The sequence below is a fragment of the Punica granatum genome, unplaced genomic scaffold (assembly GCF_007655135.1).
Source record: "Punica granatum isolate Tunisia-2019 unplaced genomic scaffold, ASM765513v2 Contig00427, whole genome shotgun sequence".
Taxonomy (NCBI): Eukaryota; Viridiplantae; Streptophyta; class Magnoliopsida; order Myrtales; family Lythraceae; genus Punica; species Punica granatum.
Window position 1 is genome coordinate 38,552 of NW_022204340.1, and position 12,880 is coordinate 51,431.

General features: G+C 34.1%; 1 protein-coding gene across 1 annotated transcript; it reads right to left on the reverse strand.

The window, feature by feature from the left end:
* Nucleotides 1-2,291: 2,291 nt before the first annotated feature.
* On the reverse strand, nucleotides 2,292-4,238 carry LOC116190371 (peroxidase 39-like). The gene is made up of 4 exons (XM_031520056.1): nucleotides 3,932-4,238; nucleotides 3,648-3,839; nucleotides 3,368-3,533; nucleotides 2,292-2,965 (listed from the first exon to the last, which is right to left on the reverse strand). The coding sequence occupies exons 1-4, from the start codon at nucleotides 4,142-4,144 to the stop codon at nucleotides 2,565-2,567; spliced, it is 972 nt and encodes a 323-aa protein (XP_031375916.1). The 5' UTR covers nucleotides 4,145-4,238; the 3' UTR covers nucleotides 2,292-2,564.
* Nucleotides 4,239-12,880: the final 8,642 nt, after the last annotated feature.

Below are 12,880 nucleotides of genomic sequence, written 5' to 3' on the forward strand. Positions count from 1 at the left end.
ATCCAAACTACTTCCATCTCTTTACCATTCATAAATCCATCTCTAATTTTAGATGGATTTATTTCTGTTCCTATCAACTGTTCTATGAATATACTTTTTCGCTCATTCATGTTTCCTGCTATGCTCAACCGCATCCAAGGACAGGTGCATCCCGGTTCCCATAATTTTTGGACCGAATCAGGTGGTTCAATACAAGAAAAAAAAATCAATTTTAAAAGCCCGTTTGATTTCTAAATACGATTTTAAGATTTTAACTCTAACTTTAACTCTACTCGTTACACAACAAAAGTCAATAACACAATTATTACTTTTTCATTTTTCTTCAATTTTTTTAACCATTCAATTTAATTTTTAATAATAAATTCTCTCAATTATTTATTACTTTTTCTATAATTCAACAATACAATCATTATTATTTTTCAACAATTCATTACTTTTTCACACTTTTTCTTATAATTCAACATCACAATCATTACAAACCAATTAAAATCAAAATTTAACTCAACTCAACTCTAAAACCAAACACATTATAAAGGTTTCAAAACAAAAGGCTAAAAAAGGTTCAATGATCAAAAACCATAATCAAGCTAGCTTATTTGATTTGCAAATGTGATTTTAAAATCACAACTTTAACCTAATTATACACACAACAAAACAAAATAACTCATACAAAGTTTAAGAGTGGGCCACATTTATATCACTTTTTTTCATAACAAAACAAAATAACTCATATAAAGTCAAATGATAGGCCCCATTTATACTACTCTTTTTCAAAATCAAAATCTGATTTTAAAATCTCACTTTGAAACCAAACGCAGTTAATATTTCCCCCCAATCGAAATCTCTCGCATCCTTCCACCCGCTTGCCTCTACTCCCTTGCCCAACCTCTCATCTCCGATGCAGAATAAGAAAATGAAATAAATAAATATATAAATAAAGAGAAGGCTATAGTATATATAGATAAATACATGATAATTACATATATACCCAGGCACTAAGGCACCCAAATGTGCCTCGAGAACACCGTCATCTTCTTCTCTGCAAAGACAGAGCCTCCACTGAAGATACAGTGGGCATAAATCTGTGGGCGAGTAGATTGCATCAGATTGATAAGAAAGGATGGTACGACAAAGGACGAGTACTGGGAGAGAGCTGATGCGCTACCCGAAGAGAAGGAGTTCCGTGGCCGAGCAGAGAGGCCTGAGCGATGCGATCATGGCTCTAGATGAAATATGTATACGCCAAAGCATAAAATATAAAATAGGGGTATAAGATTGTTATTCTATAGAAATGTCGTCACGTGTACAAAGATATTTCTTTTTCCTCCACTTACAAGAGAGGTCCGTGGGCATAATACCACGGTGGTAATCCAAGCACACTAGAATTTCCAAATATATAAATACTAAAAATACCCGTCCAACTATAATGATATTTTCCAATATGCATATAAAATGGATTAACTTGAAAGAGGAAGAAAAAGAATTAAGGGTAGAACTGCAGATAAAATTTGAAAGAGAAATAAAAAAAATATAAAGTGATTGAACGTGAGATTAACAGATTAGGAAGAGACAACGAGATAGCGGATAATCAAATAGACAATATTGTTATTGTACTTGAACTTCTCTCTTCTATTTAAAATCGTATCGTATCATATTTAAACTAAAAATAAGGGATATTTCCATTTTTTAATCACATCTTATGAATAAGGTGATAGTTACAAAGTTGAATCTATATATACTTTGATTTGTAACAATTTATTTAGGTTGAGGGTATTTCCATCTCTTAATTGGATAATACACTCTTTGTTATTTGTTGTACCAAATTATCAAGCTTAAGTTTCAAAGCAATCCCAGTATGACACTTTTCATGTTTAGTCTACCCTACTCTACTTTAGAAAATTTGGAAATTTGGTCATGGTCGTTGGCTCATTCCAGCATATTAATTCGGTCATAGGTTTCTACATTGCATTATATCCATGCATTTTGCCAACTATATAAAGCATAAAAGAAACTACCTCATAAGCATGCGGTAATGACTGCTACAGTTAGTAAAATTATGAACATTACTCATGTGATTAACACTCATCCCTCTGTTTATTGCAATTTAATCTATCTTTCTTTTACCAGACGTTGTACGGTGAAACCACTTAAGAATCATCGGCAAACTCGAAGTATGTAGATATATCCCCATGAACTTTTATTGATCAGAGGAAAAGGATAATAGAGAGACTTGCAGAGATAAGGGAGAGACCTTACTGAATCCATCCATTAACATATTCACATTATAAACAAATACAAACACATACATATATGACATTGAGCTGAAAAATGGTACCATTACAAGGAGAAATTAGAACTCTCAACAAAGAATAAGGTGAAGACCTAAGCACCTTAGGTCTAAACAAACTCATAAGCACCTAATACGAAGACCTAGATACTTATTTGAAATAAACACACCCTAAGAGAGACATAGTACAGCCTCCTACTCTTATTCTCTCTAACAATCAACAATAAGTCCCATGAAGAAAACAATTGACATTATAAAATTCTTGTAGAACAAATTATTAATTGATCTTGCCACAGACCTTCCTAATCTCCCCGGCGCTCCCCGTGAGAACCTCGATCGCCCCCATCCGCTTCATCGACTGCCCAAACTCAGTGAAGAACTTGGCCTGGCTGGTCAACTCATTCACGATATTACGGGCGCCCTTGTTGGTAAGGAGGGCGGCATCCGAGGTGAACAAGCCCTTGTTTTTCAGGAGCCCAGTGTAGAAGTCGCTGTCAAAGTCGGTGCCACTGCCCGGGTCCATGTCGAGGGTTGTGGTGGTGTCAGTGGGACTGCAGATATTTTTTAAGGTTTTGGCGTACTCAGCATCGATAGTTGGGTCCTGGTCGCCCTTCCCAGTGAAGTTGTAGAGGCGGGTGCTGAACGAGTTGCAATGAGAAAGTCCAATCGTGTGCCCTCCTATTTATAGTTTTGAGTAGACAGTTAGAACCCATCATTCCGGCTATAAGAAAGTTCAAAAATATAGGAAAAGCGATAAAGGGGAACACGACAGGTTCCAATAGATAAAATCAAATCCGAAGCATTTTGATTTTGAATTGGTGACTCGTGCCACCACAATAGACCCCCTTCCGCTATCAGAAGATTCAGAACCCATAATTAATCAGCAGGTATAAATATAATTCCCATGCATGAAATTGATGTCCTGCCCTACCTTTTCAACCAGGTTCTAATATAGACCAGTTACTATTAATGATCGAGTTATTGATCAACCGGTGTCCCTGGAGGCTCTAGGGTACATCCGTTTATCAAAACAAAATACGAAACGGATCATGGGATTTGTACGAATAAAGGCACATATACCTGATAAGACCACGAGATCGTGAACAGTGAGTTTTTTGTTCTTGAAGCTGCTCTTGAGAGCGGTGAAGTTGGAGGATGGTGGAGGAAGGTTGCCGCGTGTTTCAGAAGCTCTAGACACCGTCCCATCTCTTCGGCCAGTCAGAACTTCCCACATTGATTTCTTAAACTGAAAACATCGACATTTTCGTTACATTGAGCAATCGCAGAGCCCAGAAAACTACATCAGTTGCAGTTGTGTAATTCTTTGTTCACTCTGTTCTTTAGGATAAACAAAACTTACTTGGAAGGAGACTGAATCCCGAGCAGCCAGAGTCAGGATATCTGCACAAGATACAATCCCGGGACAAGTACTTTCAAGGGTTGCTTTTATGTCCTCGATGACGTCATATCCTGCCAGGCTCAGGTTCGGACCAGCGTCTTTCTCGGCAGTATTGCTAGCGGTTGAGTTTATCAGGATTGAGCCGTCGCACCCCTGGAAAATGTAACATTACTACGTGTATGAAAGTGACCTCTAGGTATAAATATATCACGAAAATGAAGGAGATATATATCTTACGCACTCACCCTGACGAAGCAGTCATGGAAGTGCATGCGGAGGAGCTTTGCAGCGATGTTTGCATTGTTTGAGACGTGTTTCCAAGTGACATTCTTTACTATGAACTCGGCATCGGGACAGGTCTTTCGATAGAAGTTCTTCCTCAACTCGCCTCCCTTACAAACCCCAACGAGAACTGCCACCAACACCAGCACAAGAACTCTCGAACGCATTCTCGTCATATTTTACGAAAGAAAATCCGAGAAAAAAAGAAGAAAATAAATCAAGGAGAACTTGCAGTAAAGTTTCTCTTTGATGCCTTCTCCTTATACAATTTTGTGTCTGTTCAAGGCACGAGTGAATTGGCTTCTGGGACAGGCGTCTATTTATACGAGAAGGAATCAAAGGAAAATTGATTAGTTAATCAATTAATTATCGCACTAATCCTCCATAACGAAACATTTTAAAATCATAAAATGAGAGATTCGATTTTGACAATGGCTCGGGAACATTTCATGGGATGAGTTGTACCTATTACCAACGGGACAGTCCCCGTGTATTCTTACAAACTATAAGTAGTACAATTAACAAATTGCATTGTCTGTAAACAAAATAAATTTGCAATTTCGGAGCTTCGAAGGGAATAAAAAGCCTAATAAAAGTGCATGGCAGTCCCACTAAGAAATTAAATCTGCAACTTCTAAAATTACCAGGCGAGAACATATCATACTTCATTTTAAGTCATGTTTCTATAAATCATGTATAGGGTTTTGGTTTATGGAACTTAAGTTCTTCTATGTAATATAAATAGTAGTTTTGATATATATATATATATATATATATAGTTAATTTATACGAGAGTAAATGTTCTATTTGGTGAAAAATTGCGCGTACTATATGTTGGGATGTAAGGCAAAATTGCATATACACTCAACAGAACTGAAGCTTATTCTTAAAAAATCTGGTGATGGTGACTGAGGAAAATATTAAATTAAGGATCATTTTTCCAAATTAACACATATGAAGGAGGGGCAAGAATTCGAGGCAAATCATCCGAACTCGTGCCTATAAATATATGCGATTTTAATTACTCTGCAATTAAATATATGTTGTTTCTTAATTAATTATCTGATGTAGAACAAGATCTTGTGAATATAACCAAGCAGTTTATTTTGAATGAAGGTGATATACTTAGAGAAAGAAATAAAGAACAGCACCACTTTGCCACCATGATTGCATGTTCATCACTAATAAAATCTTACATTTTTTGCCTCTTTGTATAGTCTACTCATGTATATACTTCATCATATTAATTATTTATTGCAAATGCAGTAATAGAATTGATTGTACAAGCTAATAATATGTTTCTTTACTAAACCGTGTTTTCATAGTGAAAGGTACGTTATTATTCAGTACAGTGATAGTGATAATCGGAAGTGATGCTCTCTTTCGATATAAAAGTAGGAGATTTTATGTTTGGTTTATATCAGTAGGACAACTCCTACGCTTTTAATTTTTTTTTTTCGGTTACAAATCATTAAAAGTGTTTTACTTGATAATCCTTTTAAAACTCATACACCTAATGCGACTTAAATTACAACTCATGCTTTGCCATGTACATATAATCTCATTAGTAAATCAATTTAATCATATTTACTACTGTTGTCAAAATATTAATATATTCCATCGCATGTATCTACTTTCTTTATTTTCTGATGATAAGAATTCCATAGTATTTTATCCGTTTACCCCTAATCATATGGGTAATGGAAAAACATATGAGGAGAATAGAGGACAGGCCAGACCAAATATAAATAATATAAAAACTTGGAGAAGGAAGAGATGGGTGCACTGTAACTGATGAAAATGAATTCGAGTGATTCATCCGAGAGATGTCTTTTTCTTCTTGCAAAACTTATATAGTGGAATATGTATTTGTGGATTTCTTGTACTTAAATGAAATTTGAAATTTTATATTATATATATTGACAGGTTTATGTTTAAAATGAAATTTGAAGTGTTAAAATGCTTGCGCATCTTATTCTCTCAACAGTCAAAGCTAACGAAATTGCATATGTTGTCACAGTTGTCAGATAAATTAAATAATTAATTTCCCATGGATTCCTTTCTAGCCATTTTCATCACTTTTACTTAGATAATTAAGTACAGAAAAAATGAGTTTGGTAAGGGGCAAAAAACTGAAAGAAGGAAAAAAATTAAAAACAGCTTTTTTTTTCCTGGTGGCCGAATTCAAAATTGCTTTTATAGGTTGGAGTTTTCTCTATGATTTTCCTAAGGGGCAATCATTGATATGAATGTAAATTTATTTGAAAAGTCAATAAATATGCACTTTAATCGATAATAATTAAAATGATACAATTGCATTTTAGGATAATTACTTTCTTATCGTATGCATTTTAGAACTTTGCAGGAAATAACTCTTTTAATTTCTTATAAGAGAGTACTAAGGCCTAATAAGAGAAAAGAGAAAGCGAAATAAAGGACATGGAAGTTTCACTAATGAGGATTGAATTCGAGATCTCTTAATTTTAAGTTGACAATTTGTGTCACTGTATCAAACCTCCTTTCTCTACAAATAAATTATTAGAAGCAATTATATCACTGAAAGTCATGGTGAGATATGAACCATCGACTAATAAGATGTTGGATTAGATAGTAAGGAAATTTGCTCCTCCGATCAAGACCTCATAGTTCGTCGACCTTATTCCGCAACTCTGTCTCAAACTAGCTAGAGGCAAAAAAGTTCCATCTCCAGTCTCCAGCATAAACAGTTTTCTTGTAGTGTTCGAATCTTGTTAGGATCGAGATTGTAATAAGTTATTGTCTTAAGATATTTTGAACTTTGAAGTGCCACCGCCAGAAATCAATATATATTTAGGTCTTCGTATGAGTACGTGTATACCATCTCTATACTTTGCACCGCAATACGATGTTGAAGGATTATTGCTGCCTTTGCATATTTGGATTGTGGGTTAAGGATGGTTATATGGAATTATTATACAAATTTGTATTGTAATCCGTCATAAACCATTTATCCATAACTCTCCATAACCAGCAATTCAAACAAGTTATAAAATAACTGCCGCATTGGTTCCTGTTGCAATTAAAAGAATCATTTTACTTTCATATACTCGTTCACGTCTTGAGCACCACTTACTTGGAAATAATATAGTAGAAACGTAATTATGGCCCAACCTACCTCACCATCATATAGAAGGAGCCATCGGTGCAGTCCCTCTCGCATTCGACATAAAGTCTCACTAGAAGTTTTAGATTCGATTTATTAGTGAAACTTTTCGTATCTTTTTATTTTTTCATTCCTGTTTTTGAGCCTGCTCATTTGGTATTTTGATACCTAATGGGTCCTAACTAATATTCCAGATTCGACCAAGTCGGATTGCTAGGGCGAAGCTCTCCTAATTCGTGGATTTTGTCAATTTACAGGACTCGAATCTGAAACTAATTTTGCTTAAAAGGAATAGGTAGTGAATTACATGAACCAACCTTTTTTTTTTTGCTAGATAAAAAGGTTAGGTCGGGTTATTAGCCCACTGTGACTGCCCCAATTAAGGGAACCACCACGGAATGTTCCTTTCGCCATAACTCGCTGAGACTTTAGCCCAACTTGATCATCACAGTCCCACCAACACACTAATGGATTAAGTCCAAGGCTCACTGAATCAAGCATTATTGGCCAGCCACTGTCATCCCATAATACACACACATAGTGACGAGCTCTACGTCTTCAGTGAGGTTCGAACTCGTGATGTTCAAGTGGAGCGCTTGAATATTAACTACTAGACCACCGTACCGGTGATTACATTAACCAACCTATATCAGTAAAACCACCCATCTCATTTATAACCAAATAATAAAATAGTTATCCACAAATTATGTGATATAGATTACTCCATGCATAGTCCACGCTCCCATAATTTGTGAATTAAAAAAAAAAAGGGATAAGACTTCCTCCGGGGAAAAGTTCAACGCAGCTTCGTTCCTTGTATGATGTGCACACTGATCTCTAAAAGAAATGTACCTACATCTCAAAAGTCAGACAGATTAATATTTAAGAATACCAGTATTATTGGGTGCAATTAAGTTAACAACGACAATCGGCGTTATAATCGGATATTCTGGCTTCAAAAAGCCAGTAGCTTTCCATGCACATGATGCAAGGTTTCAATATTAACTTCATTACCAATAATATTGTAGTTTCTGTCGACGACTTTTTTTTTAATTCATATATATATATACATATATATATATACATATATATATATATATCGGGAACTAGTCAGCATTCTAATTTACACTTTGTTTGGATAGCATCTTATGAAAGGTTATGGAAGGGTGGGATGGGGTGGGTACTACACCCTTAATTGTGAAATATCGATTGCTTGTTGATATTTGTGAATTGCGTGAAAGTATGATACTTCAAGTTCGGGGGTCCAAGAGTTATGGAGATATGGGATGGGGTGGGTTATAGAGGAGTTATTTAACTCTCCATAACCTATATTTAGATAAATTTCATTTAAAGGTTGGGGTGGGATGGTGTGTGAATTTAAAAAAGATCTTGACCCTTGATTATTTTTTATAATTCTCAATGGTTTATCTTCTTATCCCTCCATAATAATCAGATTAGTGGGATTAAAATATAAAGGTTATGAAGAGTTATGGTGTGATTAGTTATTCTTCTATGATCCTCCCCTCTTAAAAATTTTAAAAGCCAAACATGAATTATTATAATCCCTTCATAACTCATCCCTTCATAATCTTTCATAATTTTCAATCCAAACAAGATGTTAGAATATAGCCAGTAATATATATATATCTATCTGTGTGTGTCATGTATATCCTACTTAGAATTGGGTCAAGAAGAATATATTCTTCGCTTATAATGCATGATCAACTATGAGGTTTCCCGGTGATTAATTTAATTAGTTTCTTTCCTCAAGATACTAAAATTAGGTTGACCGATGCTCTAACTTTTCAAATGTGTTTATTAACAAGCTAAGCTGCCTAAAACCAAGCAAAGTCGCAAAAAAAAAGGCAAAGTCAATTGATTATCTCTAGGAGACAAAAGTTTTTTTTTCCTGAGTACTGTAGACAAAAGTGTATATATATATAATGTCGCTCAAGTAATTATTAATCACCTCCAAGATTCTATTTTACCGGCCCTTACCAGGTCAACCATTTGACCGAATCGACCATTGGCCAGCCCAAGCCCTCCATTATTGAATGCCTCAAGGCTATACAGCTAGAGCCAGCCACCGCCTATGTTATCACGGCAAAAGAAGGAATTGGCACGGAAAGGTCACATAGGCTGGGATGGTTAGGATTTTTAACTTTGAAGTAGATTACCCGAATCAGGCCAAAAAAAAATACAGAGAGAGTAGATTACCCGAAGATGATTCAATTAGAATCATATTGAGTAAAATGATTCTGGCAATTACAGAGCTGTGCATATATAGTATGCAAGTATGCCATGTCTCTATTTTGACACGTTATCATTGTAGATTGTGACTTGTGAGAGGAAAGAGTAATTTGGAATTCGCACAAGAAATTCAAAATGCTCGGAGTTGGAACTCTAGGTTTTTGGGTGTTGCAACCCGGAGCGTACTGCCCAAAGCCAATATACTCGGAGATACAACTTCGGTTTCACACATTGCAAAACTGAATCTACTGCCCATAGTAAGTATACTCAGAGTTGCAACTTTAGTTTTTGAACGTTGCAACACTGCGACGTTCATTTTTCTGAAAAGTTGTGACCGTGTGTGGAATGATATAGCTCATGCAAAAGAGCACGAATCCTCCTTATATAAACAAACACAAGAGGGGTTATAAAACTCCTCTTTTCTTTTTCTCTCTGTTTTTCTCCCCCGATAAGAGATCTTCGTTCTCGTCATGAAGATCTTAGCGGTCGTGTTGTATCCTAAAGGTAATATTGCAATTGAAATTCCCGCGACAAACTCTTCATAGTGAGGGCGATAATCACCTTAAGGAAAGTGATCTTCATGCCTCTAACCACATTCCGGTTTTACTCTCTGGTCCTTTTCTTTAGCAGTGCACGCAACAAGTAACATGCTAGATATTTTAAGAGCAGCGGGTAGAAATTAGCCCTTAGTTCATAAATTGTGCATAAAAAATGTAATTATAAGTTTCTTTTGATAAGATCAGGAGAAATTCTTAACTTATTTTTATCGACATTAATCTTCACTTCCTCATCAAATTGTCTTAACCACAAAATACATGCATGTATTAAAAAAGAAATTTAACAGACCATATTTTTTAAAAAAAATCCATGCATTTATTCGAAATTAATTCCTTTTTCCTTTTAAAAAAGGCTAATGGCCTGCTAAGTGATTAGAATGGACGATAAAAAAATATAGAAACTTTCATTAGCAAGAATTGAACCCAACTAGGTTAAAAAATAAAATTTGAACTTTAGAAAGACTGTGTTAATTTCAAATGTTAGTGTCATCTATATGTTCTGTTATGTGTTTCAAACTGGAGAAGTAAGATATTTTGTAATTTCTCTTCTCCTAATAATACGCTTTCACATTTTACAAAAAGAAAAAAGACAATTTTGCTCGTCAACCTTTAACCTTTTTTATTATTTTGGTCATAAACCTTTTTTTTTCTAATCTTGTCCTCAACCTTTCACGTTATAGCCATTTTAGTCCCGCGGTTACATTTTTTTAGTTAATAACTTTGCTGACATGAAAATTAAAAATAATTTTCTTAAATTCAAATTAAAATAAAACAAATAATTAAAAAAAAAGTAATTGGGAGGGGGGCCGCCAGCCACCCATCCCTGAATGGGGTCATCGGCGAAATCTAAACTCACTGGCGATCATCATCGGTGATAAGTGTGGCAGACTAAGACGACCCCAAACTCGCGATTTCTTCTGATCTGGGAGATCCTCTCCTAAATCCGGAGAAGTCATGGGTGTGGGCCCCCCACCGGCTACCCACTCCTAATGGTGGTCACTAGCAAAGTCGGAACTCATCGTCAACCATCGTCGAAGGGTGAGTGGCTCGTGGGACTGGCTCTAGTGTCTCTCTCCTTATTATTGTTTTCTTTCTTTTTTGGATTAATTACACCGGTGGTCCAAAAAATTTCATGAATGTTTCAAGTTGGTCCAAAATATTTTTTTGGTAACTTATTGGTACAAAAAGTTTCAAAACTGTTTCAATGTAGTATATTTCGTCAATTGCCCCTGACGCCGTTAACATTTTGCTAACGTGGCGCGTCCTATATGTCATTTTTGTTACGTGAAAACAATCATAGTGTGTCACGTCATTTAAGATGAAATAAAATTTGAAAAAGTCCAATAAAAATACTGAAAACAATAAAAAAATATTAAAAAATAATAAAAATTTAGAAAAATAATAAAAATAAATAAAAACTTTTTAAAACTTTTAAAATCATTCCAAAAATAATTTTAAACTTTTAATTTAAATTTAAAATAATTTTTATTATTTTAAATTTTAATTATTTTTAAAATTTTTAAAAATAATTTTATTATTTTTAAAAAATTTAAAATTTAAAAATACTTTTTATTTTTTTTAAATAGTTTCTATTTTTTGTATTTTTTTGTATTTTTATTGGACTTTTTCAAATTTTATTTTCTCTTAAATGACGTGGTGCACTATGATTGGTTTCACGTAACAAAAGTGACACATAAGACGCGCCACGTCAACAAAATGTTAATGGCGTCATGGACAATTGACGGAATGTACTACATTGAAACGGTTTTGAAACTTTTTGTACCAACAAGTTACCAAAAAAACATTTTAGATCAACTTGAAACATTCATGAAATCTTTTGGACCACCAGTGCAATTTACACTTCTTTTTTCTTTTTTTAGTATCAATTGCTTTATTTTTATTGAAACATTAAAAATTACTTTTAAAATTTTAAAAATTACAACGTCAACAAAGTTAATGGAAAATGTAACTATTGGATCAAAGCGGCGAAAATGCAAAAGGTTAAGGAAAGCAATAGCAACAAATAAAGGTTTGGCACTAAAATGACTAAAGCGAGAAATGCTGATAATCAAAAGTGTCTTTTTCCTCTACAAAATAACCTTACTATATTAATAATCACTAAATACTGTCAAATGAAAATGATAATGGAGTAAATTCAGATTTTTACTAAATACCAAATAACTTTTTCGCCTCTTCTATTGTTTTCTCCGTCCCTCTATCCCTTCTCTCTCCGCTCTCTCTACCCTCACCATTCTTTACCTTTTGTCTCTCCAGTCAAAACATTTTATTCTGGGATATAATTGCAGAGAAATTCTATGGTGCAATCATCAAAATTGGTGGCATGATACATTTAGATATTTTAGAAAAAGTTTATGTGAAACTCCTTTAAAATCCAGGTAATTTACTAATAATTTAAGTAATATTCTTCGAAATCCATTTAATTTGCTTCAAATGTAAGTCACTTACTAAGAAGTTTGAGTAATTTACCTAGCTAATGTATCAAAAAACATGTAGTTTACTCGAAAGACGTGTAATTTACTTAACATTATGCTATTTTACTATAATTTCAAATAATTTACTTATATGTATGGTGCAATCACTTTAAAACTTTTTTTTGAAAGTGATGTTGCTAAAATAAAAGTGCTGAAAAATAAGTAGTGATTTTAGAATAAGTAAAAGTTTTTGGGCGGTAACAATTTTAGGGCTTCTGAAATTAAAATTAATGCTTAATATAAAGAATGATAATAAGCAGAAACAGTTTTTATATACACCTATATATACTGAGAAAATTACATTTTCAATCGCTAAAATTAACCAAATTATGATTTTAAAATAGTTCACCAAACATTGCTTCTGCTTAAAAATCAGTAGAAAAAAACATGTATATATAACTGTCACTGCACTTCCAAACGAAACCTAAAAGTACTTGACCATAGACATTCTTTATAATTGCATGAAAGGTC